The following is a 25791-nucleotide window of genomic DNA, read 5'->3' on the forward strand; positions in this document are numbered from 1 at the left end:
AACCAAGAGTTTAGAGCCTGACAGAATCATGAGTACTTCTGCTGCTGGGTTAAGGCAACTATACAGAACAGTAAGGTGGAACAAAGGTGCAATACTCTCAGCATGAGCAGGCTGTGTAAAAGGAGTTTGTGTGTGTATGTGTGTGTGTGTGTGTGTGTGTGTGTGTGTGTGTGTGAGTGTGTTTGTGTGTGTGTTTCTTGAGTGCCTGTAACGTATATTTGTTGCAGCCGAGAGGTCAATGATGTTGTAGAAGTTGTTGATGATGAAGGAAGGATTCCGAGGACCCAGTACTTTCAGTGTAACAAAGTTTATTACAAGAAATTACAGGTCGGGACGGGCATCTAGATACCCGGAGACACACAGCCAATAGTGAAATCTGATTTGCAGTGGTCGAAAGCACACATATATAGGGAGTTTGGTTCCACCCATGACTTCAGGTTAAACACATCCCACATGGGATTTCTGACTATAACGGCACATTTTTGTGTCTGAGGACTAAGATAAGTTACTCAAAGACATTCCCTCTGAATCCATACATCAGCTGGTCAGAAACAATTCCCTAGATCAAAGGTCATACCCAAAAGTTAGGGAGTAAATAAGATAACCGTTTTGAGGACTCTCTGAGAATGACTAAGAGTCCAAAAGGCAGGCATCATCAATCTAAGCCAAGTCATTATGTTTTAAGCACACATACCAACATGTTTTAGTCTAATGAATACACGACACCTGCAACAAGCACAACACCAGTGTTTGCAACATTAAAAGCATAAATGTAAAGCGGACCACTCCCCAGATGTCAGCCACCTACACACACACACACACACACACACACACACACACACACACACACACACACATACACACACACACACCTACACACACACACACACACACACACACTCTAAACCCTCTAATCAACTGTTTCCAGTTGGTCAGGCTGATGAATTAGAACCCCCCAAATGTTGGGCTGTCTGGCCTGGAGTTCTTGTGTGTTCATGTGGGTGAGATGTGTGTTTGACCTGTGTGTGTATAGCAGACATATACGTAGGTATCAGGGGTGAGCGTGGCTGGAATGCGGAGATGAGAGTTTGTCGCTACAGGAGACGGGCTCCATAGTGGAAGGAATCAAGAGAATGTGAAACCATCTCATCACGTACAGGCTGAATACTCATTACTAATTGGCCACACTTGTGTGCTTGCGTGCATTTCTCTTTCGGAGGATTAAGTCCATGCGATGCAGGACAAGGAGGCGCGGACAGAGTCAGGATCAAATTGAGTCCAATCCCAGTCTTGTCAGATGTACCTCTCTTCCTTTCTGTAATGCTGTGAATTACGGAGCAACTTACAAGTAAAAGACGAGGGAAAAGGGTTTCAGGGGCGGGGGGGGGGGAACAGTTGTGTAACTAACACATTTAAGCTCTGCCTGACTGGTTGTCACAATGAACATAAATATGATAGTTAGTAGGGATATAATGATGTGATTAATGATAGCAGAGCACCATTTCAAAGTAGTTGTATTAATGATAATAGTTGAGTAGTGGAAGATCTGGATCCTGGAGATCTGGAGTCAGAGATAAAGTCAGTGAAGTGATCCCTCTGTCAGGAAAACAGAATGATCAGTGGTAATGTAGTGTAACAGGAAGTGAAAAGAACAGATCTTGAGGGCGATCACGTGCTCATTTAATTTGATGGTGTGATTCTGATGAGGAGACTTCAGAGTTCTGGATCCAATTAAAAAGAGGCCGAACACAGATTATCAGTTCTATGATACAAAACACATGGACAGGGACATCTTCTTCAGCTTCTCCCCACCTGTCGCTCATTCTTTATTTCCATTTACCCATGTTCACGTTGTCTTCTCTCTCTCTGTCTCTCTCAGAGCGAGGCTCGGGGGGGCATCTGGACCTGACTGAGTTAATTGGCGTGCCGCTCCCTCCCTCGGTCTCTTTCACTCCTGGGTATGAAGGGTTCCCAGCGTACATCTTTGGGCCTGAAGCCAACATCGGCCGGCTCACCAAGACCTTCGTGCCGGGGTCGTTCTACAAGGATTTTGCCATCATCGTCACGGTAACGCTACTGAGATCTGAACCCTCTAACCTTTTAAACCTCATGCTGTGATTAAGGCTTCACCGTGGCTTTGGATACAGTGGTCTGGAAACACAACAATGGTGCTAAGCTATTATCAGTTCACAGGAATTTATTGTGATGTAAAACACCTAATGGTTAGCTGGACCCTCTCTGTGCCTCCACCTGGTGGAATTCTGATGATATAGCACAACAATTCAGGTCCTAATTTCTCTCTTTGAATTCATGAAAACAGTATTATTGGTTACAATACATACAGATTGAGTGTATGGTTTTAATGGGAATAATTTGTAGAACTGCAATATTCATGTGATGCATGCACTGCTCTGAAGCATTACGTTTTTCCTGACCTATGCTGTCTTCTACCTCGTGCTTGCGGCAGGTGCGACCGTCCAGTCAGAGGGGGGGCATGCTCTTTGCCATCACAGACGCCGGTCAGCAGGTGGTGGAGCTGGGTTTGGCCCTCACTCCGGTGCGTGGGGGCCTCCAGAGTATCTTATTGTACTACACTGACAGAGGCCAGGTGTCCCACAGCCACAAAGCTGCAGCCTTCAGTGTGCCTGATATGACTGACCAGTGGACACGGTTCACGGTGAGCATCATCTGGAACAGTTCATGTAATATGACTAATTATAGAGGTAAAGTTTATTGAACTGATACTGGACAATAATTAATTACAAAATGAGGCTGCAAGACCTTTAACCAAATGAAAAAAGCAAAACCACATCTTTCATATGTCTTGACTTTCTGGAGGGTTTATCACTGAGCTATTTGGTTCAGTAGTCCATAGATAGAGATCTATCAATACATCCCTGTTAGCTGTCCTTCAGTCAAGGCTGAAGACTCAGGGGGACACTTATACTTAAAGTATTTCTCATAACCCACTTTTACATCATTGTTTTGATTAACTGGGTGATACTTTTCTTTTATCTTGTATGTTACCATTTACCGTTCAAATCAAATCAAAAACAATCTAATCATTTAAAAACAACCAGAGTTGACCAAAGTGCTGTACAATACAATCACAATATAATAAGAGAAGATAAAAACAATATCAAAGAAAAGTAAGAGCCACCTAATTATAGTGAGGGACACCCAGGAGCAGTTTGTCTGAGGATTTAAAAGATCTGGGGGAGCAGCGGAGCAGCGGAGCTCTGAGATGTACTGAGGTGCCAGGACTTGTAAAATGATTGTATTTCTTGTATTTCATTTTGATTGATTTGCATAGTTTGTATCTGCAATTGCCAAAATCTTTGATTGTGTGTTTGCAAAAAAATTTAAAAGTTGTAACCTGTTCTTCTAACTCTCACTTTATTCACTTTGTTTATTAAAACACTTAGGGAACATTAACTTATGAGTTAAAAATAAAAGTAATTAGTTCATTCCACAAGACTCTTATCATTTTAAACAATGTATAAAAAGCATGTAAAATGTCTATGTGTTATATTAATGGCAGCTTTTTAAAATAAAATGTAAGCTGACCCCAACCTTCCTGTGAGGGTATGGTCAAAAAGACAATTTTGCTCTAGGAAAGATAATATATTCCTAGTTGTTTAATTAACACGATCGAAGGCCTCATGTCAACGGAAAACCCTGGAATTGTAAGTACATTTCTAAATGATACTAAGTGTGTACTTGCTCTGTCTCTCAGGTGGTGGTGGAGCACAATGAGGTGCGTCTCTACATGGACTGTGGAGAGGCAGAGAGGGCAACTTTCCATCGCAGCCCGGAGAGCCTCACGTTTTCTCACAACTCAGGCATCTTTGTCGCTAACGCAGGAAACACGGGGCTTGACAAGTTTGTGGTGAGTAAATAAACTGTGCCTGTGAACGCATGTCTGAATCCAGAGATAGAAGACAAGGAGTTTTTTCTGTTCTGAGAGAACATGTCTGGCTGCCTGTGTCTGCTCTGCGCTGTTGGCCTCAGGATTATATTGGTTAATGTGTGTGAGTAGGTGTGTGCATGTCTCATCTAGCCTCTGATTATCACCACCCCCAGTCTGTCTCCTCTGGAGAGTTATTCAGTCTGCCCAGGAGACGGTCATGCACTGTGCAAGTATAACGATTAAACAGTTCATATGATATGAGCTGATTGTAAAATGATGTTAATTGGATTATAAGTGATGACGTTAGAAGTGGTAGTAGTAGTAGTAGTGAGTAGTTCCGACTTGATATATATATCATGGGTCAAGGTTTAGAAAACCGGAATTCCAAGCAAAGCCATGGTGCGATTTGCCTCGCCCAAGAAAGACAAAGTTTTATCGGCCTCCTCACACTTATTGAAAGTAAACAGGAGGTGAGGGTTCGCCCTTGAAACATTTGTTTATGTGTAAGCGGGCCCTCAAAATGGGGGAAAAGCAGTGATCTCACAGTGACTTTGACAGTGACATCATTGTTGTTGTCAGACAGGCTGGTTTCAGAATTTCTGAAGTCCTCTGGTATTTTCATATACTGCCGTCTCTGGGTTTTACTCTTTGCATCCAGTGAGCAGCAGTTCTGTTGACCGATGTGACTTGTTGATGAGAGAGTTCGGAGGATTGGGGCATTTCACGTCTTCTGATCTTTGCCAGACCACATGATGGCTGGACTCTACAGCACTAATCCATCTCTATAACACAATCTGGACCTCTCACAGCCACGTTTTAAACTGGGTCAAGAGGTCATGGTGACCCACCCCACCTCCTCTCTAGACCACATCCTGTGCTGGCTGTGACATGAAGGGAGGAGAGGATGAAGTAGGAGGAGAGAAGGATGATATGTGGAAGGGAGGGGAGGAATGGATGGAGGAGTAAAGCAGTAGCAGATGCGGAAGCCGGAGATGTCAACAGGACTGACATGTGGTCAAGGCTCAGTTGTGGTCGGATCAAGGCCTTAGCAGCCAAGTCTGTCCAATGTGATAACGTAGTAGGTTTACTGCAATATTCTGAGTAGGGGAAAAACATATTTGTATGCATGTCATTGAATTAGATATGTGTGAAATGACAGTCCGGGGTCTCCTAGGGTAGAAAAAAAGATATTAGAACATACGAAAAACGTGACAACTAAACACCCTGCACACTCACACTCACTGCCAGCCCAACGCAAACAGCCCTCACAAAACAAGTTGCCATGGTGTGGTCACTCCAACTTCATTCTTCTTTGTTTGGTGTAGCTTGACTTTCTGAGCGGGTTATCTGAAGCGTAGCCACTCAATATGTGCATGCTTAGCAGCAGTCATGTCCAGCCTGAAATATCTGGGTCACTCTGTGTGCGTGTGTGTGTGTGTCTGTGTGTGTGTGTGTGTGTGTATGTGTGTGTGTGTGTGTGTGTGTGTGTGTGTGTGCGTGTGTGTGTGTGTGTGTGTGTGTGTGTATTGTCTTGTGCCTCAAAGGAGAGCAGTCATGGTATGGGGCCCTTTTTCATCAGCGTGTGTTTGTATGTGAATGTTGACCACAGGAGTGAACTTCTTTCTCTGTGTTCCCATAGAAGCCATTTAAACCAGTTGCATTACTGCCATGCAGTGAGTTTGAGTATTGTAAATGTTTAACTTGTATCTCTAGAAATTTGTTCTCCATGGTGACGGTAATGCATTGTGTGTGGGGCTCCTCTACAGGGAGAGAGAGCAACGTTTGGAAGATTATATTCTTTATATAACTCCATTAATTAGTTAACTCATATTGCTATTGCGATTGGTAAGAAGTTATACTGACAGCGAATATCGTAAGTCAGTTTGTGAATTAATCACAATATTAATTTGTCATGTCTTCACTGGATAAATCCACCTACATAAAATTTTGGTCTGTTATCATTAATTTTCCGTGAAACACAAACATATGCACCTAAACAATCACCACTTTACCAAGAGGAAAGGAAATATATATTAATTGTCTGGACTTTTACTTTATAACTGAACTCAATTTAAGATCAATATGAGTTTAAGACTATTTCTCTACTTCTTTCATTCAGCACCCGAGAAATAGCCTTCCTCTTATCTCGGCCTGATTTTTATTCACGGCTCTCCCTCCACTAATCTTTATTTGTCTCAAAATAATGAGACTCTTGAGATAACATCCAGAAATCTAGGCTGGCTTACACATGAGCCAACACAATATCAGAAATGTGTCTCAGGGGTGAAATTCAAGTCTAAAGAAAACCAAGAAAGCCAGTGAGCACAGCAGAGGGAAAATGTGTCTCGGATGTATGTAGTCTCTTGCTCCTTATTTCTCCTATAGGAGGGTTTAGGAGAAACAGATCAGAATAACCTTCAAATAACATGATTTATTTCTTTCATGACAAAGAAAGGACAACTGCGTGCAGCAAAATCTTCCTCACAACAACAAGACATTTGGGCCTGTGGAGTTTATGGTGGTAAACTGTATATCATGGTGTTTCCATCGATTGTGCTGAGGAGCTAAGTTATAATGTCACTCATCCTCTCTCTCTACAGGCAGAGTGTTAACTCATTTACTGTCAACACCAAGATACACTTCCTAGCAGTTTCCTGAGTCATTTTCAATTGGTTGTTAGTTGTAACACTGTCACTGTGTCTCTCCAGGGCTCCATTCAGCAGCTGGTGATAAAAGATGATCCGAGGGTGGCTGAGGAGCAGTGTGAAGATGATGATCCTTATGTGAGACACACACACACACACACACACACACACACACACACACACACACACACACACACACACACACACACACACACACACACATTCTCACTTACACTGGTAGCTTTTTCTGAAGTTTTTTCAGACTGGTTGCCACAGACAGGCCGGTAGTTTATTGAAAATAAGACACAAACGACTTATTCAGTTAGATGAAGAAAAATATGTATTGGAACACACTCTTAATTAACACTGTAAGAGCTAATTGCTGTATTAAAAGATCGGAAGAGAAAAGACAAACTTACATCTCTACAAAAAAACAAAATCCTGGAAGAAAGGAAGGGTGGGAGGAGGTCATTATTTGTTATTTTGTTACAAACACACACACACACACACACACACACACACACACACACACACACACACACACACACACACACACACACACACACACACACACACACTCCTCTTGAAGGAAAAACTAAGGAGAAAGGAGGAATAGTTTTTCATAGTAATGGAGAAAAAAATGTCCACACCCACACACCACTACTTACAAACTACAGGGCTAGATGTCTCCAGCATGAGATCAACTGTAGATCCAGCATTTACACTGGACAGGTGGACTTTATTTTACCAGTGAATAAATTCATTCTTATAGAACTTTATACATGATATATTCAAAGTTATTAACAATTTAATCGGGTAATTATCTGTTTGATTAAACGGGAATACTACATAATCTGGGACATCTTGTGGTGAGCCTGTTTTCTGAATCAAGCACTTTGATGTGATCTTTGACAAAGGCCTCGGGATTCGCCAGCGGAGACGATGCTCTGGATGACAGGGAGACAGAGGAGGAAATGACCAAGAGCAAACACGGCACAGCACAAGTAGGCTTGATTGATGGCATCACTTCATACACATATCTTTGTGCAGTGAATATATTCAGTCTTAAATATTGTTTGTGTCCCTGGTAAGTTTGTTGAGGTCACAGCTGCACACCACTTTTATTAAAATGGCTTTATCTTGTGATGCTCTCAGTGTGTGTGCGTGTGTGTGAGTGTGTGTGTGTGTTAGCCTGTTACACCTGCTGCTGTGTTTGCACCCCCCATCTTATCATAAGAACCCTAAAACAGCATCCTTCTGTACATGTGTATGAGTTTGTATTTCTTCCCTGTTCCGGTGCCATGTTTCATCCTCCCACAAGCAGGAAGTCAGTCTGACCCCAAACATCCCATAATAAACACTTACTTTGAAGCTTCAAACTAAACTGTCCTTCAAAAGCTGAATAACTGTTGCAAGCCATTAAGGTCACTGTGAAAGCCTTAGTTTTTTACACCAGAAAACAGTGTTGACAATCTCATGTTTTTTGATATTATCCTGCAGGATAAAGATCGGTAAATTAAGGTTTTTCGTTTTTTTTAAATTACCCTTAACTTCTTGGTTTTTCACATTTCTAACTATGCTTTATTTCTTTTTTTCTTACAGTTCATTTGTATGGATTGAGTAACCACATGTTGATTCTTTTTCGTGCTTGTATTATCACTTTCTTGTTTTTACCTACATTATTTTACTGGTGTGGCTGTGGATATTTAGATACTGGTCCAAATCTCCATTTGCTGGTTCATCACACATGAATAAATCCTTAAACATATCTATTAATAATTAGAGCCAAAACCAACGACTAATCACAATATCATGCTGTGAACTTTTCCTGTTGCCACAAACAGGATTGGTGCAGGATGAATCATGCTTTTTTATATGTTAAAAGAACCATTTCAATATTTTATTATAACTTTTGAATTTGAATTTTGAATTTAAATTTTCAGTGACCAACTGATCTTCTCCATCTTTCGTAGGGGGAGGACAGTTTTCCAGTCAGAGCTCCTCCCACTGAGGCTCCGGAGGGGGAGCTTGAAGAGTTTTCTGGTCACATGACACCAACAGAGAGCAATGAAGAAATGATAGGAGGTCAGAATCACATGCCTGGTTTATTTACTTTCTGCTTGTAATTAACTGAAACTTCTTCTTCAACATGTTCTTTTTCTCTTTGTAAATGTTACCTCTCGAGAAGTAGCTAGAAACTATACATTCATGTTTCAGGGTCGACATCACAGCAAAGATCTGAAATATGTCTAAATATCTAAATATAAGAGAAGCCCACCTGTGAACCGGTGCAACTTAGCATTCCTTTGTTTACACTGCTGGGGTACCCTTAAGCAAGGCATGTAAGCACCTAGCTACTTTAGTCTGGTTAAATAAAGTTTAAGAAGCAGTTACTGTTAAATTATATCCATAATCAATTGAGACAGTAATACAGTAGTAAAGTATAAATAGCAGATATAGAGTTATAATGAAACCAATACTTGCTTATGCTCTGATTTAAGCACCAAATCTCAGTGATTTCACTGAGCAGCATTTACTTACTGTGACACTCATGTTTCTTTGTGAGAAATTGGAGATGTTTGTTAAATGTCGACGTTTGGCTGAAGTTACATCACAGGAACTGCTCAGTAAAACATGAGGATGTCTTTGTTAACAGGGCCACACCAGACAGAGGAGGCAGGAGAGAGATCAGGAGATGTAAGTGTCACTGTCAGTCAAAACATTACAACAGACATCAATATGTGTTATTACACATTGTCTACACCACATTTATAAATAATATGAGGGAATTATTTGAATTTCCAGGGTCATGTCAGGCCTGAGATAAAAGGAGAGCGTGGAGATCCTGGACCACCTGGACCACCTGGTCCCCCAGGACCGACCCCTCGCCCTGGGCAAACTCATCCTGGATCAAGGGGGACCAAAGGGCCAGCAGGGACCCCCGGATCCACTGGACTGCCAGGGAGGGATGGACAGAAGGTGTGTGTTTGTGTTTGCAAACCTTTATTGAACTATTGAGATCTATCCCTCCTGAATCCTACACTGTTCTTTTTGTGTCACCCACTTTTACCCTTCTTCGCTTGACAGGGAAACAAGGGGGATACAGGAGACCCAGTAAGTTATTTTTTCTCCTTATTTCTTCTTCAGTCTTCATCAGTATGTTTTTTTGAATGGTTGATAAATAGACTACAATTAGCTGATTTTATTTCACCTCCAGGGTCAGAGTGGACCTCAGGGATTTCCAGGTTTGGATGGAAAAGCTGGACCAAGCGGAGACAAGGTGCGACTGAAGCCCCCATGTTGCAACTAAAAACCTAATCATAAATGTATCTTTGTGTAAAGTACAGTTTACTTTTTATGTTAAACACTAAACGCACTTGGCTCCCCGCCCTACAGGGAGACTCAGGAATCGGTTTACCAGGCCCTCCAGGCCTCCCTGGGCCACCTGGACCCCCAAGATCACGCAGTGTACCAGTAAGTAACAGCATTCATCGTTCTACCACTTGTGTGTTGATACAATCCAGCACATTTATTGATGGAGTCAGAGTGAACGACAAGATGGTTGAAGCGTAACTGAGCTCATCATGTGTGTGTGTATGTGTGTGTTTTAGTATGGAGCAGATGCTCTGGGTTCTGGCTTTGAAGACTTGGACAGTGACACTGAACTCATCAGGGTAAGATAAGAACAGATAATAACCAGTGAGGTGGATGACATAGTCTGATACTTGAAATGACAGAGTTGAAAAAAAACAATCCTTCTCCTTCTCTCAGGGTCCTCCTGGTCCACCAGGGCCTCCAGGGCCTCCTGGTGCCTCTGGATCTGACATGTTACCTGACACAGCTGAAGGCCTCCCCTCTGGTCACGATGGCCCCTCTGGTGTTCCCGGAAGAGACGGGGCCGCAGGCAAACCTGGAACACCAGTAAGTCACAGATACCAGAGGACATAGCGTATTAAACTTACAGTGTCTTCTGTTTCAAATATGTGGGACGAGGTAAAACCTGCAGATCAGAAGTGTATTTTCATTGTTGATATGAGTCGTGTAGCAGTGTTGCTTCTTGAATGAGTTCCTTATATAGAGACACACAGAGGCTGCTCTTGGAGCTACAAACACATTTCATTGAATTTACAGCTTTAAAATCTTATGATGTTTCAAATGCTGCTTCAAAAGACAGTCCACCCTGTTGATGAGGATGAGCAGACACAAACTAAATTACATCTCTACAATGTCAGCACATCCTTGACTACACGTCTTCAGTCTGTATCTGCTTTCAAAATCTCTGAAACGTGCATAAAATGATAAAACAAAAGTTTTTTCTGACTGAGCTTTTATCCTTAACTAAACATTGTGACCACAAACTCTAAACTGATCTCACTGGAATACGCTCACTTCTAAAATGTAATAACACCACAAATATTGATGTCTTATCAAGTAGAGGAGGATTTACTGACAGAGACCGAAGACATAGAAATACCAATGAGGAACAAATAAAAGCTTTTTCAGTTCCAGTTTGCCTTTAAAAGTTTCAGCCCCATAGAAAGTTGTGCTTTCTGTCTTACAATTACATTATGTGGGAAAACCTTTTCTTCCCCGTCATGTTACACCTGTGTCTGTCTATCTTTTGTCTTCGTAATCGTTATATATTGTGTGTCTTTATTCAGGCATATAGTTGTATGTGCTTTTTATAAATCTTTTTTTGTTTTCCAGTTAAAACTCTACCCCCCACTGGGACGATGGGAGGATAGGTGAAGTGTTCAAGTGCACAAAACACTTTCAGAGTGTCAGGGGTAAACAGTGTAGCAGCTGAATCCATACAATTGAAGTTACTGGTGACTCCTTCTTCAGACGTAATAAAACAATAAAAAAAACATAATGTGCCTCCATACTGCTCGTGGTGTTTAAGCCCAAAAGTCCATGCATTCCCTTGGGCGAGAGCTTGATGTCGGGGACGACACTTGGTTGACACCACACGAGCAGTACGGAGGCATGTTAGGTTATTTTCTGTTATTTTCATTACGTTTGAAAAATTGATCTCCAGTAACTTCAATTGAATCGGATTTGGCTGCAGCTCTGTTTACCCCTGAGACTCCAGAAGTGTTTTGTGGACTCAAGCACTTCACCCACCCCTCCATCGTCCCAGTGGTGTGTAGATAATAAGTGAATTCAAATTTTTCTGTGAACTATCCCTTTTCCAGGATGCTGGAAGTAGTAGTAATGCTGAGGGGGCTGCAGCACCGTCTGCAATACAAAAAAAAAAGAAAAAAAAGACCAATTCTATTTAAACTTTCATTTCATTTTGTACATAACTTTTAAAGAGTAACATAACAGCAGGCCTTATATTTTGAACTAAAATATTTTTTGTATAATATTTTATTTCATTATAGAACTTTGATTTTGTTTTCTGTGTAATCCAATCACAAATGTGGAATGTGACGAGTCAGGTGTGCTGTGTGTTGTACTAAAATGTTCTAAAACTGGTATAACATATGAATAATAATATATATAAAAATTGACCAGTCAAATTAGTTTGTTTGACTTTCTCTCAGTATCACAACCTGACTGACTTCCAGTGTTCCTGTTAGTTTGTCTTTTCTTAAATCACACCCTGATAAGTGTTTGTGTGTTTCATGGTCTTTTAATCTCTCTCCACCTTTGTTCCCACATGTCACTCCTTAATATCCTCACCAATCTTTATCCTGCCCTCATGTCGTCCCTGTTCCTCATCTCCGACTCCCCTCCCACCACCTCGTCCTCCTCTCCGCTCTCTTTTCAGATGTTAGTGGATTGGTTTAGTGGTTCTGGGCCCGATGAGTCAGGTTTGAGCGCAGTGTGGTCCTCGGACCTCGGCTCAGACCTCGGCTCTGGTTTCAGCTCTGGGTTCAGCTCTGAATCCGGTGTGGCCTCTGGGTCTGGGCTTGTCTCCGGGTCTGCTTGGGGTTCAGGCGAGGTATACGGTCGTGGGTTTGCTTGTAAACCAGCGAACACTAAAAGGCAGAAATACAGTCAGGAGACAGTGCATTGAGGCAAAGTGAAAAAATAAACAATCACAATGCTTTATATCATTTGTTTGAGACCACATGCCCCAATGCTCTGTCCAATGACTGTAGAGTATCTTCCACCATGTTGTCCTAACCACTGAATGGCAGCTGAAATTGTATTTAACCCAGGTGACTGAGGTGTGTGTGTGTTTGTGTGTGTGTGTGTGTGTTACTCTTCACCAATGATCTGCCTGGAATTCTCTCTGCTCGTTTGGGGTTCATTCACTTCCAGTTCACATGTTGTCATCACCAAATGAAACATTTCACTTTACATGACAAAGTGACTGAATAGTGAGGAAGTGACCTGAGACTTTCTGAATTCATAACCTCAGCATCAGCTGCCTTATGCTCTTTTTTCTCCAACATGGTGAAGAAACAATTCTGCCTTTTGTTCTGGTCTGTCTTGTTTTCTCTTTTTGCATATTGTTGTATATTGGCTGCTCTCTACCAAGGTGCGCTGATGTGCTGAGATATTACTTTCAACCACGGCCATAACAATCCTACAACAGTTCCTTATTGTGTGTTCTGGTTTTATGAAGTAGTGAGAATACTTTAATTATTTATAAGAAAATGTTGGACCAAATCAAAGAGTGGCTTCAGAGGGAACCCATACACCCGATAATTCACTGCAGAGCATGAATATGCAGATGCCCTGAGAGACAATACATCTTTTTTGTATCAATTTTTTTAACATTATTTATTTCATCTTATTTTAAATGATAAAAACCATATAATCGCACATTGAAAATGTAGAGCCTACACATTACACAAATTATAATATTACATTTGCAGAAATAAAATTGGGCATGACAGTAAAAAATAAATACTGAAAAAATGTTTTCATATAAAAAATATATAAAAAGAAAATGAAAAGAGTTGCCTTACTTTTTGTTGTAATACTCATTTTGGCCACGTGGGGCTGCCATTCACCACTCACTAAAAGTCTGAACATGTCTTGATAGTCATGTTTTCTCAAAGGTGAGTTGTAATTTCCTCCATGAACTTTAAACGCAAGTTATGTGTACGCAAATTCTACAAATTAATGTCATCTCTTTGTTCTGGCTAGAATTGTGTTTTAAATTGTTCTTTTCACGCATTCAAAAAATTATCCAAACTTAAAAACAAAAACTCAGGGCTTCTGCATAAATGTGCCCTGCAAATGTTGAAGGGGCAGTAGAGACTTGAGGTCACCAAGATGATTGAGATGAATCCTAAAGATTCTCACACACACAGACTTATTTAATTGATCTGTGCATAAATTCATCAGTGTTCCTTAGAACTGAAAGTTATACCAAAGAAATCTGAGGTCCCTGATACACGGAAGAAACAGAAACATTGCTGTACTTTGGTCTGCTCCTGCTTGGTTAAAGGAATACACTGATCTTTTCACCTTTTAAGTGATGAGACAATATCATCCTTCCCTCTTCAATTCCTGACGCCACTGCTTCATGCTGCATTTCAGCTGAATCAAATTAAGCTCAGTATTATGTTCATTGGAAAACCAATGTTAATTAAATTGCAGAAAAAAAGTAATGAGATATATTTACATGCAGCCAATCCCGTTGTTTGATTTCTGTCAGTTGGTAAAATTGGAATTTTATATATAATATACAAACATTGTTGGAGTGCGAACATGTTGTATTGTGGTGTGTTGAGGTGATGCAGGATAGTGTTGGAATGGATGATCTCATCACTTAAGGAAGCTCACTGTATTCTTTTACATTGACATGCTGTCATCTTTGAGTTCAGTGATGGCCAATGAACAGCTCACTATCAAATTGTGCTATTTCTGTACCAGCCTATTGTCTGTGAATTGTCACTGATTTATTTACTTTGTGTGTCCAGGGTCCAGCAGGAAAGGATGGGGCTCCAGGTCTACAAGGAGCAGGGGGAGAGAAGGTATGTTCATCCAGATACATGGGGTTCTGGCCCGGGAGCTTGCTGAGCTCCAGGCCATTGTCTTGGTTTTCATCTTTGCTAAAAGTCATGAAATTCTCCAGAAATTATATGGATATAATCTATTTTCTTCACATCATCAGGGTGACCAAGGGTTAACTGGGCTATCTGGGCCAAAGGTAATTTTCTTACTCAAAGTAAATTAAAACATCATGTGTGTATAACCCCAGATTGTTTTTTCAGCTTAGAACAAATCAAAGGATAATGTTAACTGGGCAGATTTAGCTAATAGTAATCTTCCCATTTCTCGTTCTCTCTGCAGGGTGAATGTGGCTCTCTGGGAACAGCAGGGCTCCCGGGGGCCGAAGGGCCAATGGGCCCACAGGGGGAGAGAGGCCTAATAGGTCCCCCAGGACTGCCTGGACCCCCGGGACCTCAGGCAACCAAATTCTTTGTAGAGGTGACACTATTGTTATGTCTATCACCTACACATACACATCCTGCTACACAGACTTTCACCAAGCTAGGAAGGAAACAATACGAGAAGAACAACAAATAACATTAAAATGTCATACTGATATTCATTTTGTTGTCAGGATATGGAGGGATCAGGGAAGAGTGACATGCTCCTTGGAGCTGGAGTGAAAGGCCCACAGGTCAGTGTTTGTGTGTGTGTGTGTGTGTGTGTGTGTGTGTGTGTGTGTGTGTGTGTGTGTTTGTGTGTGTGTGTGTGTGTGTGTCTGAGTGTGTGTGTTTTATATGCTATCTGTATTGAATCATTTACAGTAAATGTTTTGTGTTTTTCTCCCAGGGTCCTCCTGGCCTACCTGGCCCACAAGGACCTGAGGTAATCTATTAATGAAGGTTGATTAGAAGTACTCGTTAAGCCTCGAGACAGTAGCTAGTATTGTAGTATATTTTAAACAGGTGATAATGCTCTAGGTCTATCTTTCATTTTGCATTTTGTGAATAAAGTTGAAATGTCAAGAATAAATTCCAATCCTCTCGTATATAAAACCCAGTTAGAGGTGTGATTGACAGCTGTGTGAGCTGCCAGAGGGATACATCCTGCAGCGTTGGTGTTGTAGCCAGCAATACCCTTGTATTTGTCCATTAGCGGCTAATTCAGTTTGCAAGAATGTGGCGTCCTCTTCCAAGCTTGTTACTAAAATTGTACATTTTTTTATCAACACAATGCATCAGGCAGTCATAAATTAATACAGTATATATGGTTCTCCTCTTATTTAGTTTGACTTTATTCTCAACATTTCAACTTTATTTCGTTAAAATGCAAAATCCTTTTTTCATGTACACATTTTATTGCTCCCTCTCGTTCACTGGTTTAAGTTACTCCCTCATGTCTTCTGCAGGGTGAGGACGGAGCCCCTGGATCTCCAGGGCTCTCTGTGAAGGTCCGTTCATTCTCAACTTGATGTTTTCTTTCTCACACGGCATATGATTCCCTCTCCTTTCTCTCAGTCTTTACTCTTTATGTTTGATCGTCAAGTGGTTTTTATTGTTAGTTATTATAGTTTTGTCATTCTTTATGATTTTGAGGGTGCACTGATACAAAGGGCGAGGGATTCATGAGCATTTCTAGACCTTTGTGAACCGAATGTTTGCACAAGAAGCATTGACTGAGGTTGCCACTCCTCATGCTGTGTGTGATTTCAGGGAGAACCAGGAGACCCCGGAGCAGAGGGTCTCCAGGGTCCTGCTGGACTACCAGGCGTTCGGGTAAGGGAAATTATCAGGGAGCAATTCAGATCATTTGGCTTCTTGTCCATCTTTATATACAGTCTATGGTCAACCGGTACAGCCCCAATATGATACAGCTAACAGTTTGGCACGAAATTTGTAAGCTATATTATTTCCCCTGATTAATTAGTGTAGTATTGTGAATTTCATTAGGTATAATGATCATAAAGGAACAGGAAGGAGCCATGTTAATGACCAAAACAGCTTGAATGTGGCAAGGAAGTTAACTAGTAGGAAACTATTAGCTGGTTTTGGTAGATAGTAGCTCATGTACCATGTCAAACTGTTGACATGCGTTTCTTCATTTATTAATAAGCCACTATGGTGCATTTACTGCTCTGCACCAGCTGCGTTGAGCTCCCAAAAACAATGAATGTTCCAAGCTGACTGTGATCATATGTTTGCAAATATTAAATAGATTCTCTACTGCATAGGATGGTTGCTAACACATTTACTTTTTATTTCTCTTTCCTTCACAAACAGGGGGTGAAAGGAGAAAAGGGAAATCATGGACCAAAGGTTTGTTGAGCATATCACACTTTGTTCAGCATTCAGATGCTCTACCATTTATTTACCTTTTATTTTGATAGAGTAAGACTGACGAGTCTGTTTTCCCTCCTGAAGGGCGATCGAGGCGCTGATGGACTCAGTATCCCAGGATCACCTGGGCCTCCTGGACTGCCTGGACCTAGTTTTAATTTGCAGGATGTATGTACACATATATGCACACAAACGGTTTACTTAACAAAATTATGGGTTTTTTTTGGCAACAGGGTTTGAATTGCTACTTAGCACCAGAGATAACAGCTTTAAATGTTGGTAGTATTGTCTTTAGTTGGACCAACATCTATTTTAATGAAATATTTTTACAATGCTAAATGATCAGGACCTTGATTTTTTCCAATCACAATAAGGTTGAACAAACCATGTTCATTGTAGCTCACAAGATGAACCGCAAAGTGTGTTGCTCAGAAAAGCCCAAAGGTTGTGAGTATTATGGGATAGATTCAAATGTATCACAGGGGAGAACTGCCCCAGTCTGTGATTGGTGAGGAGTGCTGTCTGGACTCAAGCACCACAGCAGATAGTGTATTTGGAGTTATGGTCTGCAGTTGATAATGGACTGTAACGTGATAGATGACAGTAAAAACCACAGATTTGATTTCACAGCTGTCATGAGGCGCCAAAAACATTTTCAAGTCCTATTTAGTGAATTTAACAAATATCTAACCTTGTGAAACAAGCTCCCAGCGCTCTCCGACTTACTCAGCGTATGTTTTGTCTACAGCTGCTCCTCAACGTTACGGATGGAATTTTCAACTTCACAGAGATCAGAGGAGCACCGGGGCCCATGGTGTGTAGAAATAAACTGTTAACGCAAAGAGACAAAGTGTTTTCTGATGTTTTACGCTGCCTCGTTTCACAATTTCAGAAGCTTACAGATTACAGATAATAAAGACAGGAGGAGCAAGACGAAAAGATGATGTCAACTGCAGCTACTTATATATATACACTAATTAAACTATTATAAAATACTTTTACAGACATTTCCACTACAGCAGAGCTTAATGAGCTGCTGAATTGTCTTCATTAACAAACTTCACTGTAGCATTATCCTATTTGATGCTGGAGCTGCAGTTTTGTTTGAGGTTGTTCATTTATTGACATTAATCCCGCTGTGCTGCTTTTGCTTGTATGTTGTGACCGCATGTCTTAATGCATATGAATGTGTGTGTGTGTGTGTGTTGCATGTGTCCGTGTGTTGCAGGGCTCTGAAGGCTTGCCAGGCAGAGCTGGATTTCCTGTAAGAGCAGCTTGCTACATTACGACTTACGCTGAGCATGTGTATCACCAGTTGAATACTTTTGTACTATATTATTTGCAATGTAACACTGTTTTTTATTTTATTTTACCTTTGCTGTCATTTGGCTAAACTGGGTAGGTAGCAGATCTACTGTAATGTTTTTTTTTGCCATGGATAGGAATTATGTAATCATTTTGATTTACATAATTGGAAATTCTTTGAAATATTATCATGCTTGTTAAAAGTCTCAACTGTGCCTCACTGCCGTTCCTTTTCAGGGCCCCAGAGGACCAAAGGGAGAAATAGGTCCTGAGGGTATCCAGGGGCCTTCAGGACTCAAGGTGAGTGATCAGTGAGCTGCAAATTAAAAATGTGCACTAGGATAGATAGCATGCCATCACGCTGTCTAATAGCATTTAGTTTACCGAAGAATAAACACTGAAACCCCTCCAACATGTAACAAGAAACAAGGAGTGTCTGTAAATGCAGAAAAGTTTTGGACATTAAATGTCTTTGCTCCTGTAACAGGGAGAAAAAGGAGAGGCAGGAGTCACCATTGCTGCTGATGGATCTCTCTTATCTGCACCGAGAGGCCCCCAAGGGCCCAAAGGCATTAAGGTAAAGTGACCCTTCACCCGTAAATGACTCCACTACTTTAACCCCTTTCCGATGATTTGAGCCTCACTACAATGGTCAGATGGCTGCACAGTCATTAAGTAATTTCATATTCTGGTCCCTCCATCGGTGGTCCATTCTTCTTAATCTGATTACCAGACACATTTTGGACAGTAAGAAAGACTCCAGGTCGGCCTGCACTAACACGATTGCATCAAACTCAACAGTAGAATTGGAATATTATGAATCACAGCTGCAATGCTGCAGTAGTCGAAGCCAAAATGCTCTGCTTTACTGTTCTTCAAGTCACTGTCAGTTCGACTATTGTAATATAATGATAACAGAAACACAAAGATCTAAACACCACATATCAATGCAGGTCTTAAGTTTCAATCAATACATTAAAGCTCAGTGATTTTCATGTACTGGAATAGAGAGCAAATAAAGTTTATCATTGTAAAACACTTTACACCTCATGATCATTGTATTCTCATCTCACATCTGTGCTGTGTATTTTGTAGGGTGACCGTGGGTACCAAGGACCATCTGGAGTTATGGTGAGACATTAATATCTACATGTTTCATCACTTAACTAAATAATATAATAACATCACATAAAAATTACATAACTTAAATCTTTTTAGGAACTTTGTAATTCATTGATTCATTTGTTTGAAATACTTCATCAAGTAGATGAGAGATTGTACTGAAGTGCATGAACAGTGTTTTTGTGTTTATTTCAGGGCCCAATAGGACCGACAGGGCTAAAGGGAGAATATGGCTTCCCTGGTCGTGCGGTGAGTGGCTTTAGTTTATCTGCATGTGTATTCATCAGAAAATAAACAACCCATCTGCAGTGAGAGAGTCTTCTAAGGAGCTTGTCAAAAGCTAACGAAAAAAATAGATAGACCCAGTGTGGTAAAAACCTATTCTGTTAAAAAAAAATGTATTTCAATCGATCTTTCTAATAATTCACTTCACTGTGAACTTTTCTCATTGATGATTTGAGTGGTTTGTTGGCTTGGCTTTTCAAATGATGCACTCTGCATTTATACAAAGAACTAAAAATGATTTCATTCTCTCTCTTCCTGTAGGGGCGACCTGGTTTGCCTGGAAGGAAAGGAGACAGAGGAGAAGCTGATGGCCTGCAGGTAAGACACAGCACCATCAGCCCCACAGACTCTCTGTCCACTACCTGCTCAGCACCTTACAGCAGACAGAGTCAGTCAGACAGCAGCCAGAGATTTGTCCCAGGAGCAGGAGGAGTTCAAAACAGAGCTAACAGACAGTGAATATTGGACTTAGATTCATCAGATGAACACAAATTTCAAATGAAAGACATCGGAGGGGACTTAAAAAAAAAAAACAGGAAACGCTGCAACTTTTGATTTTGTATTATTGCCATTTCCTAATGACATCATCATGACATACATTATACAATATTAGGAAGAATGATTGGTTAATCTCGATAAGCTGTAGATCATGTCTCCAATACTATTTGATGCAAAAGTTAATGCGTTACTGCTACCGTCATGGAGACATCATTCCTACCATATGATCATAATCATTTTCTGATCTAAGCTTTAGGTCGTGTTTCTTCATCTATAGGATGCAAAGATACGTTTTGTATACTTTTTAAATTTTCATTTCTAACTTTAACTAACTTTATTGTGACTTCCTCATGATTTTAATTTATGATTGGAGCAATAGTCTGATCAGGTATAGTAAGCTTTCGATTGTCTCTTTAGCTCAATTACTAGCAGAGGTATCTTAAAAAAGGGGGTTTTGGACGATGTTTTTGTTGAACTTGACTTTGACTGTTGTGCCAAAGCCCCTCCTCCTTCTTTTATCTTGTCTTTTGCTTTGTTTGGTTTATCTTCGTTCCACTTTTGTTTACGTCTCTCTGTCTTTGTCTCCCGGTTTCTAAAGGCTTCTGTGTTGTGAATTTTTTTAAAAGGAAAAAAATCCTTTCAACTTTATAGATCGATAACATGTCAGGGTTTTGTTTCTGTGTCTCAGGGACCACCAGGTCCTCCCGGCCCACCTGGAATTCCCGGAAGAATTCTTGGTCTCAAGGGAGTAAGTATAAACTTTAAACACATTATATCAGTTTGATAGATCTGACTTTAGCAGCTTTTCATTTTCACTAGGTTCATTCTCCAAAGTAACTTTATTCAAAGTTCAATTCATTTTGAAGATGCTGTAATCTCATAACTCATACAAATTTTAGTCATTAAGTGTCAGTCTGTGGAGCACCACTACCTTCAGATGTTTATTTTTTTTATAACGGATAAAGATCCTAACACTTGACTTGGTTGATTCACTAGAATTGAAATTTTAAAACTTCTATTTAGTCTGACCCTGCTGCTCTTCTTTGAATCCTTAAAGACAGTGTTCCCCGTGCGCCCCAGACCGCACTGCAAAAAGGGACTAGTAAGTGTGAGTGGGACCACCTGATTGGTCAGTTTCTGACTGAGATTGACCATCAGTGGTTCTGCTGGTGTGCGGGTGTAGCAGCATGGCAGCTCTCTGGTCTGGGCTACAAACAGCAGCCCATTCCTCCCCTCCTCTTTTACCTCCTTTCGTTTTTCTCCTCCCCTCCCTCTCTGCTCTCCCTGTGTCCTAATGATCGTTGGTAAAGGCTCCATGTTTGTGGGTCTGGTCTCATTTCACCAGGCATTAACATTTGTCCTGTAAGCAGCTTATTCTCCATCATTTTACAGAGATCTACATGTTAAGTGGATTGTAAGTCGTTGCCAGATATGAGATAAAAGATCCATAGCTGCCTGCTATTGTAATTTGGCCATTAATTTAACGCATTCAATAAGATCACTGAGGACAAATGCTATTGCCTCGTCCATCCTTATTCTCCTCATCATCTCCAGGAGGAAGCTGGATGAAACTCTGACAGGCAGGAGAAAATTAAATAGTTGAATCTATCCCTTTTGGTGCCAAATCACTTTCGGTTCAACTGGTTTAAACAGGAAACTAGAGAATGTATTCATAAATAAATGTTGGCTACGATACGTTTTAAATTGGTATTCGTTCCAAAGAAAAGCTGTTTTCTTAATCAGTTGTACTGAAAGTGTGAGAAGTCAAACTCCCTGTGCTCGTGGTGTTGGGTTTTCTGGATTACGCTGTACAACCTTGTGTCTGACAGTCTTTTCTGAGTTGCTAAAACACATTTCCTCTGCTCTTCTCAGTAAACAGTAAACACAAAGCCCAAACTTCAAGGGACACTCACAAAACCTTTGACTAGTGTTTCAAAATCAAACAATCAATTATCTTTACCCACAACCAAACACTGCCATCAAATAACATTCACAATCATAACACACTACCTGAATAAATGCAAAACAATGCACTCTGAGCATAGCAGGGAAAAAGACATCTTTATACAGATATTAATGAATGTATTTACTGTAGGATATTTGCGGTTCCTGCACTGATTTAAAGTTTTTAATGTAAACATGAAAACCGGCAGGAAAAATTAAAAAAAACATATGATTTTAATATAGTAAGCAATGCCAATCCTTCATTCTGCCTCAGCATTCTGCCTGTGGACGGGTCAGGCCACAGGACTACATCTACATCACAGGCAATCCTCTCCTTTGCTAAACAATGGGGAAAGAATCTTTGGTGAATCCAGCCTTTAATAGAACCAGATAGAATAGATTCAATAGATCCTATATCATCCACTGACGGATGAGATCTTCTTGGGTATGGGGGTTTTGGTCTTACAGCATGCTGAGAAAAAATATTCTATACGGTTCAGGAAGGAAGAGTACGATGGAAGGCAAACATAGCTATTGATCAAATATGCTCATAGTCTTTGACCAAAGTGAAAGCTCATGTTGTTCCAAATATCAACATAAACACGATGCTCGGCCTGTTCATGACTTCTGATCCTGTCTGAGCAAATCATCCCGTGGACCGTCAGAATCGTTGATGACGTTCCTTGTTGTATGGTCCTAAAGTTAAATGACAATCACAAGTGTGTCTAATCAGAAGATCAGTGTTTCAAGTTTTGCCAACTATGTGATTGAATTTTTTTTTTGAAAATGGGGTTCAGTGTCTCCTGTGGCTCTGGTGATGCTGTTGCTTCTGGCTGAATTCAAAGTAGCTGAACTAGTGATCAGATTGGAACATAGACATATTGCTACTATAGAAGCAGTGCTTGGTTTGTTGGAGACGGATTGTGCTTGAAACTTGACTCCTTTTTCCAAAACTTTGGATGTGGGGATTAACACAGCAAAATTATGCATACGTCTCTGGTGGAGACGTTTTTTTTAAATCTGCAATCTTTATGCCTTGTTTTTATCATATAAACAATAGACTTAGAGAAGTATAATCACATAAGAGTGTTTAGCACTGTCGCCTCACTGCAAGAGGGTGCCCAGTTTGAATCCCAACTTGGGTGGCGTCTTTCTGTGTGGAATTTGCATATTGTTCTCTGGGTACTCCGGTTTCCTATCGCAGTCCAATGACATGATGTTAAGGTTAATTATAGACAATAAATTGGCCGTAGGTGTGACTGTGGGAGCGAATGGGTGTTTGTCTCTTTAAGTGGTCCCTGTGATCCGCTGGCGACCTGTCCAGGGTGAACCCCGCCTCCCACCCAATGTCAGCTGGGATTGGCTCCAGTTAAGCGTATAAACATTGTAGATAATGAACAGATGGATGGATTGAGGGGGATTGGATTTCCCTTATATCAATCTGCCACAGTAATTGTTTAATCTCTCATTTCCTGATACTGACATATTTCACATAAATAAGGACAGCCTCATCCCTGTGGCTCACAGTTAAACAGTTCATTTGATGCTTGTAATTTTGTGCTAATGATTCACCAGTGACATGCAGATGAACGGGACAGCTTCATACAGGTGGTGGTTGGTTTTGGTCCACCTTAAATTTACTGCTGATTTTCTAGGTCTCGAACAGAGTTATATGTTACAGGCAGTGGTTCACTCTACTTCTGTGTACACGCCCACAGTGTAATGTAATAACAGAGCAGTGGGTGTTTTAGACAGCAGATTGAATCCAGTGGGGGTTCATTGATGTGAGGCAACAGGACATAGCATCAGTTTCTATGGGCTAAGTGTCGGCTGCTACTTGGAGGTTTCAGTGTGTGGTATAACAGGAGCGTCCATGATGGTGACTCTGTAAAACCCCTGTGATGAAACAAGGAAACCTTTCACATTCACAATGTTGCTAATAACCCAGCCCTGCTTTCACCTTAATCTCTAACTTTGTACAGACGGGTGGAGGGTGTGTACATGCAGCTGTCTATAGCATGCATCCCTTGTATGTAACAGGTGTTGGTGTGCAGTGCTGACAGCAATGTTTTAATCTTTTGAATCTTTTGCTTTGTATTATAATCCAAGTTTTACTATTTTGTCACACATTCTGTACAGATGTATTACTTACACAATTAATTCAATCCATGTTTTCAGCAGTCCGCAGATTTGTGTACATAGTGCATATGTGTATAGTATCCATCTGATGCTAGTGAGCATGTATGTGTGTGTAGGAGTCAGTGACAAGGGGAGATTCAGCTGGAGCTAAAGGTGACAAAGGAGATGAGGGGATGCCTGGAGAGCCTGGTACATCTGGTAAGAGCTCTACATCATTAATGTTCCGGATTGCTCACTCACAACTTTTGTGTGTGATTAACACTCTGGTGCTCAATCAAACAGTACCAGTAACTTAACATGAAACAGTTAAGCATATGGGAATTCAAACTATTTGTTTAATTGCAACCTCATATGTAATAAACTCTTTTTTTAAATCCTAAATAATTATACACATGTATTATTTATGTCATGTTTAATCTCAGAATCTGGATTTCTGGATGGAATTGTGGTGAGTACTAATTTACTTTTTAAACTTCCTGAAGGTTTTAAACTTGTTCTTTGTGTCAACAATCATGAATTAGTTTATATAAAAAAGATACTTATGATAAACACTTGTATATTTAATGTAATGTGAAATGGGTCATTTGTAGCAATGAATCATAGGCGGGTCATAAAAAAAGTGCCTTGATCCCAACCTGGTGTCTTGCTGCAGTAAAGGTCATAAACCCTGCTTGCTCCATGTTAGAGGATGGGCCATGCACCAAACTAAGAATTCAAAGGACAGGTCAAATAAATGTTTCCAAAAATGGATTCTGTAATTTTAGGTAGTTATATAACACTGATGTATGTTCAAGTGATAATTTGTCATCATTTGATGCATCAAACATGAAACGACATGATTGACACTTGAGACTGACTCACGATTGGTCAAGTGCATTGTGTATTTGCAGGACCTTATTTAAGTGGCTCCATTTCCTTGATCACTGCTGCACAGACTCTGGCTCCAAATACGAAAGATGAACCTGCACAGAGAAATGTCACATGACTGAAGTTCACTCCAGCTCTATAGATTCTTTCATTATGTGTCAGCTCATTGTTTTGGTTTTATTACCTCTACCTTTAATTCTTTAGACTCACTTCTCTGATCCACTTCAGTTCAGCAGTTTTCAGCTGAAGTGTCTCATTACACCCATTATTCAGCACCAAACAGTAAAAAAAACTGCAACAATAAGCTTATCAGCATGACATTAAACCAGCGGAGGTGGTTGAGGCCAAAATAGAGCAAAAATAAAATTCAAATTTATTGGATGACGAGACACAGTGTTGCGCAATGTCTGCTAGATGTAAAAAATACTCTACTGTTTGTTTACAAAATAAACACAGCAACTTTATATGGTACAGCTTGTTCCGTTTCCCAGAGGTGGCCAAAAATAAATAAATGCTAAAAAAGGTATATGACTACATTTTACTTGCTAATATGGGTGATCTATACCCATATCATCACCGCCACAGAAATAAACTCCTGACACTTCTATACCTCTGCTCAGTGGTGCTGTGGTTGATCTCTGTTGTCTCTTCTGTCAGGGTGCGAGAGGAAATCAGGGGAACAAAGGTGAAAAGGGAGAAAGGGGTGACACCGCTGGGCCTGGTCCTCCGGGAATGCCTGGCAGGTCAGGACTTGTGGTGAGTCGTGATATTTAGAAACTCCGTCCTGACGGTATTATAAGAACCTCATTACTGAGTTACAATTTTTCTGAAGTTATTGTTGTAT

At 40.6% G+C, this 25791-nt stretch overlaps 1 protein-coding gene across 1 annotated transcript in view; it reads left to right on the top strand.

Annotated features, from left to right (window-relative positions):
- Nucleotides 1-25791, top strand: part of col15a1b (collagen, type XV, alpha 1b) — a 51831-nt gene that overhangs the window by 20518 nt on the left and 5522 nt on the right. Inside the window, exons 3-37 of the mRNA XM_053438646.1 lie at nt 1880-2067; nt 2468-2677; nt 3737-3889; nt 6619-6693; nt 7473-7559; nt 8529-8640; nt 9212-9252; nt 9361-9534; nt 9643-9669; nt 9773-9835; nt 9952-10029; nt 10167-10229; nt 10327-10476; nt 12329-12502; nt 14439-14492; nt 14633-14668; nt 14812-14949; nt 15086-15145; nt 15301-15336; nt 15860-15901; nt 16164-16226; nt 16731-16766; nt 16872-16955; nt 17536-17601; nt 18016-18051; nt 18330-18392; nt 18580-18669; nt 19188-19223; nt 19410-19463; nt 19761-19817; nt 20686-20745; nt 21055-21099; nt 24197-24278; nt 24503-24528; nt 25605-25703. Of these exons, the coding sequence (XP_053294621.1) occupies nt 1880-2067; nt 2468-2677; nt 3737-3889; nt 6619-6693; nt 7473-7559; nt 8529-8640; nt 9212-9252; nt 9361-9534; nt 9643-9669; nt 9773-9835; nt 9952-10029; nt 10167-10229; nt 10327-10476; nt 12329-12502; nt 14439-14492; nt 14633-14668; nt 14812-14949; nt 15086-15145; nt 15301-15336; nt 15860-15901; nt 16164-16226; nt 16731-16766; nt 16872-16955; nt 17536-17601; nt 18016-18051; nt 18330-18392; nt 18580-18669; nt 19188-19223; nt 19410-19463; nt 19761-19817; nt 20686-20745; nt 21055-21099; nt 24197-24278; nt 24503-24528; nt 25605-25703 (2858 nt within the window). The remainder of the gene's footprint in view (nt 1-1879; nt 2068-2467; nt 2678-3736; nt 3890-6618; nt 6694-7472; nt 7560-8528; nt 8641-9211; nt 9253-9360; nt 9535-9642; nt 9670-9772; nt 9836-9951; nt 10030-10166; nt 10230-10326; nt 10477-12328; nt 12503-14438; nt 14493-14632; nt 14669-14811; nt 14950-15085; nt 15146-15300; nt 15337-15859; nt 15902-16163; nt 16227-16730; nt 16767-16871; nt 16956-17535; nt 17602-18015; nt 18052-18329; nt 18393-18579; nt 18670-19187; nt 19224-19409; nt 19464-19760; nt 19818-20685; nt 20746-21054; nt 21100-24196; nt 24279-24502; nt 24529-25604; nt 25704-25791) is intronic.

This window comes from Pleuronectes platessa, chromosome 13, assembly GCF_947347685.1.
Source record: "Pleuronectes platessa chromosome 13, fPlePla1.1, whole genome shotgun sequence".
NCBI classification, from domain to species: domain Eukaryota; kingdom Metazoa; phylum Chordata; class Actinopteri; order Pleuronectiformes; family Pleuronectidae; genus Pleuronectes; species Pleuronectes platessa.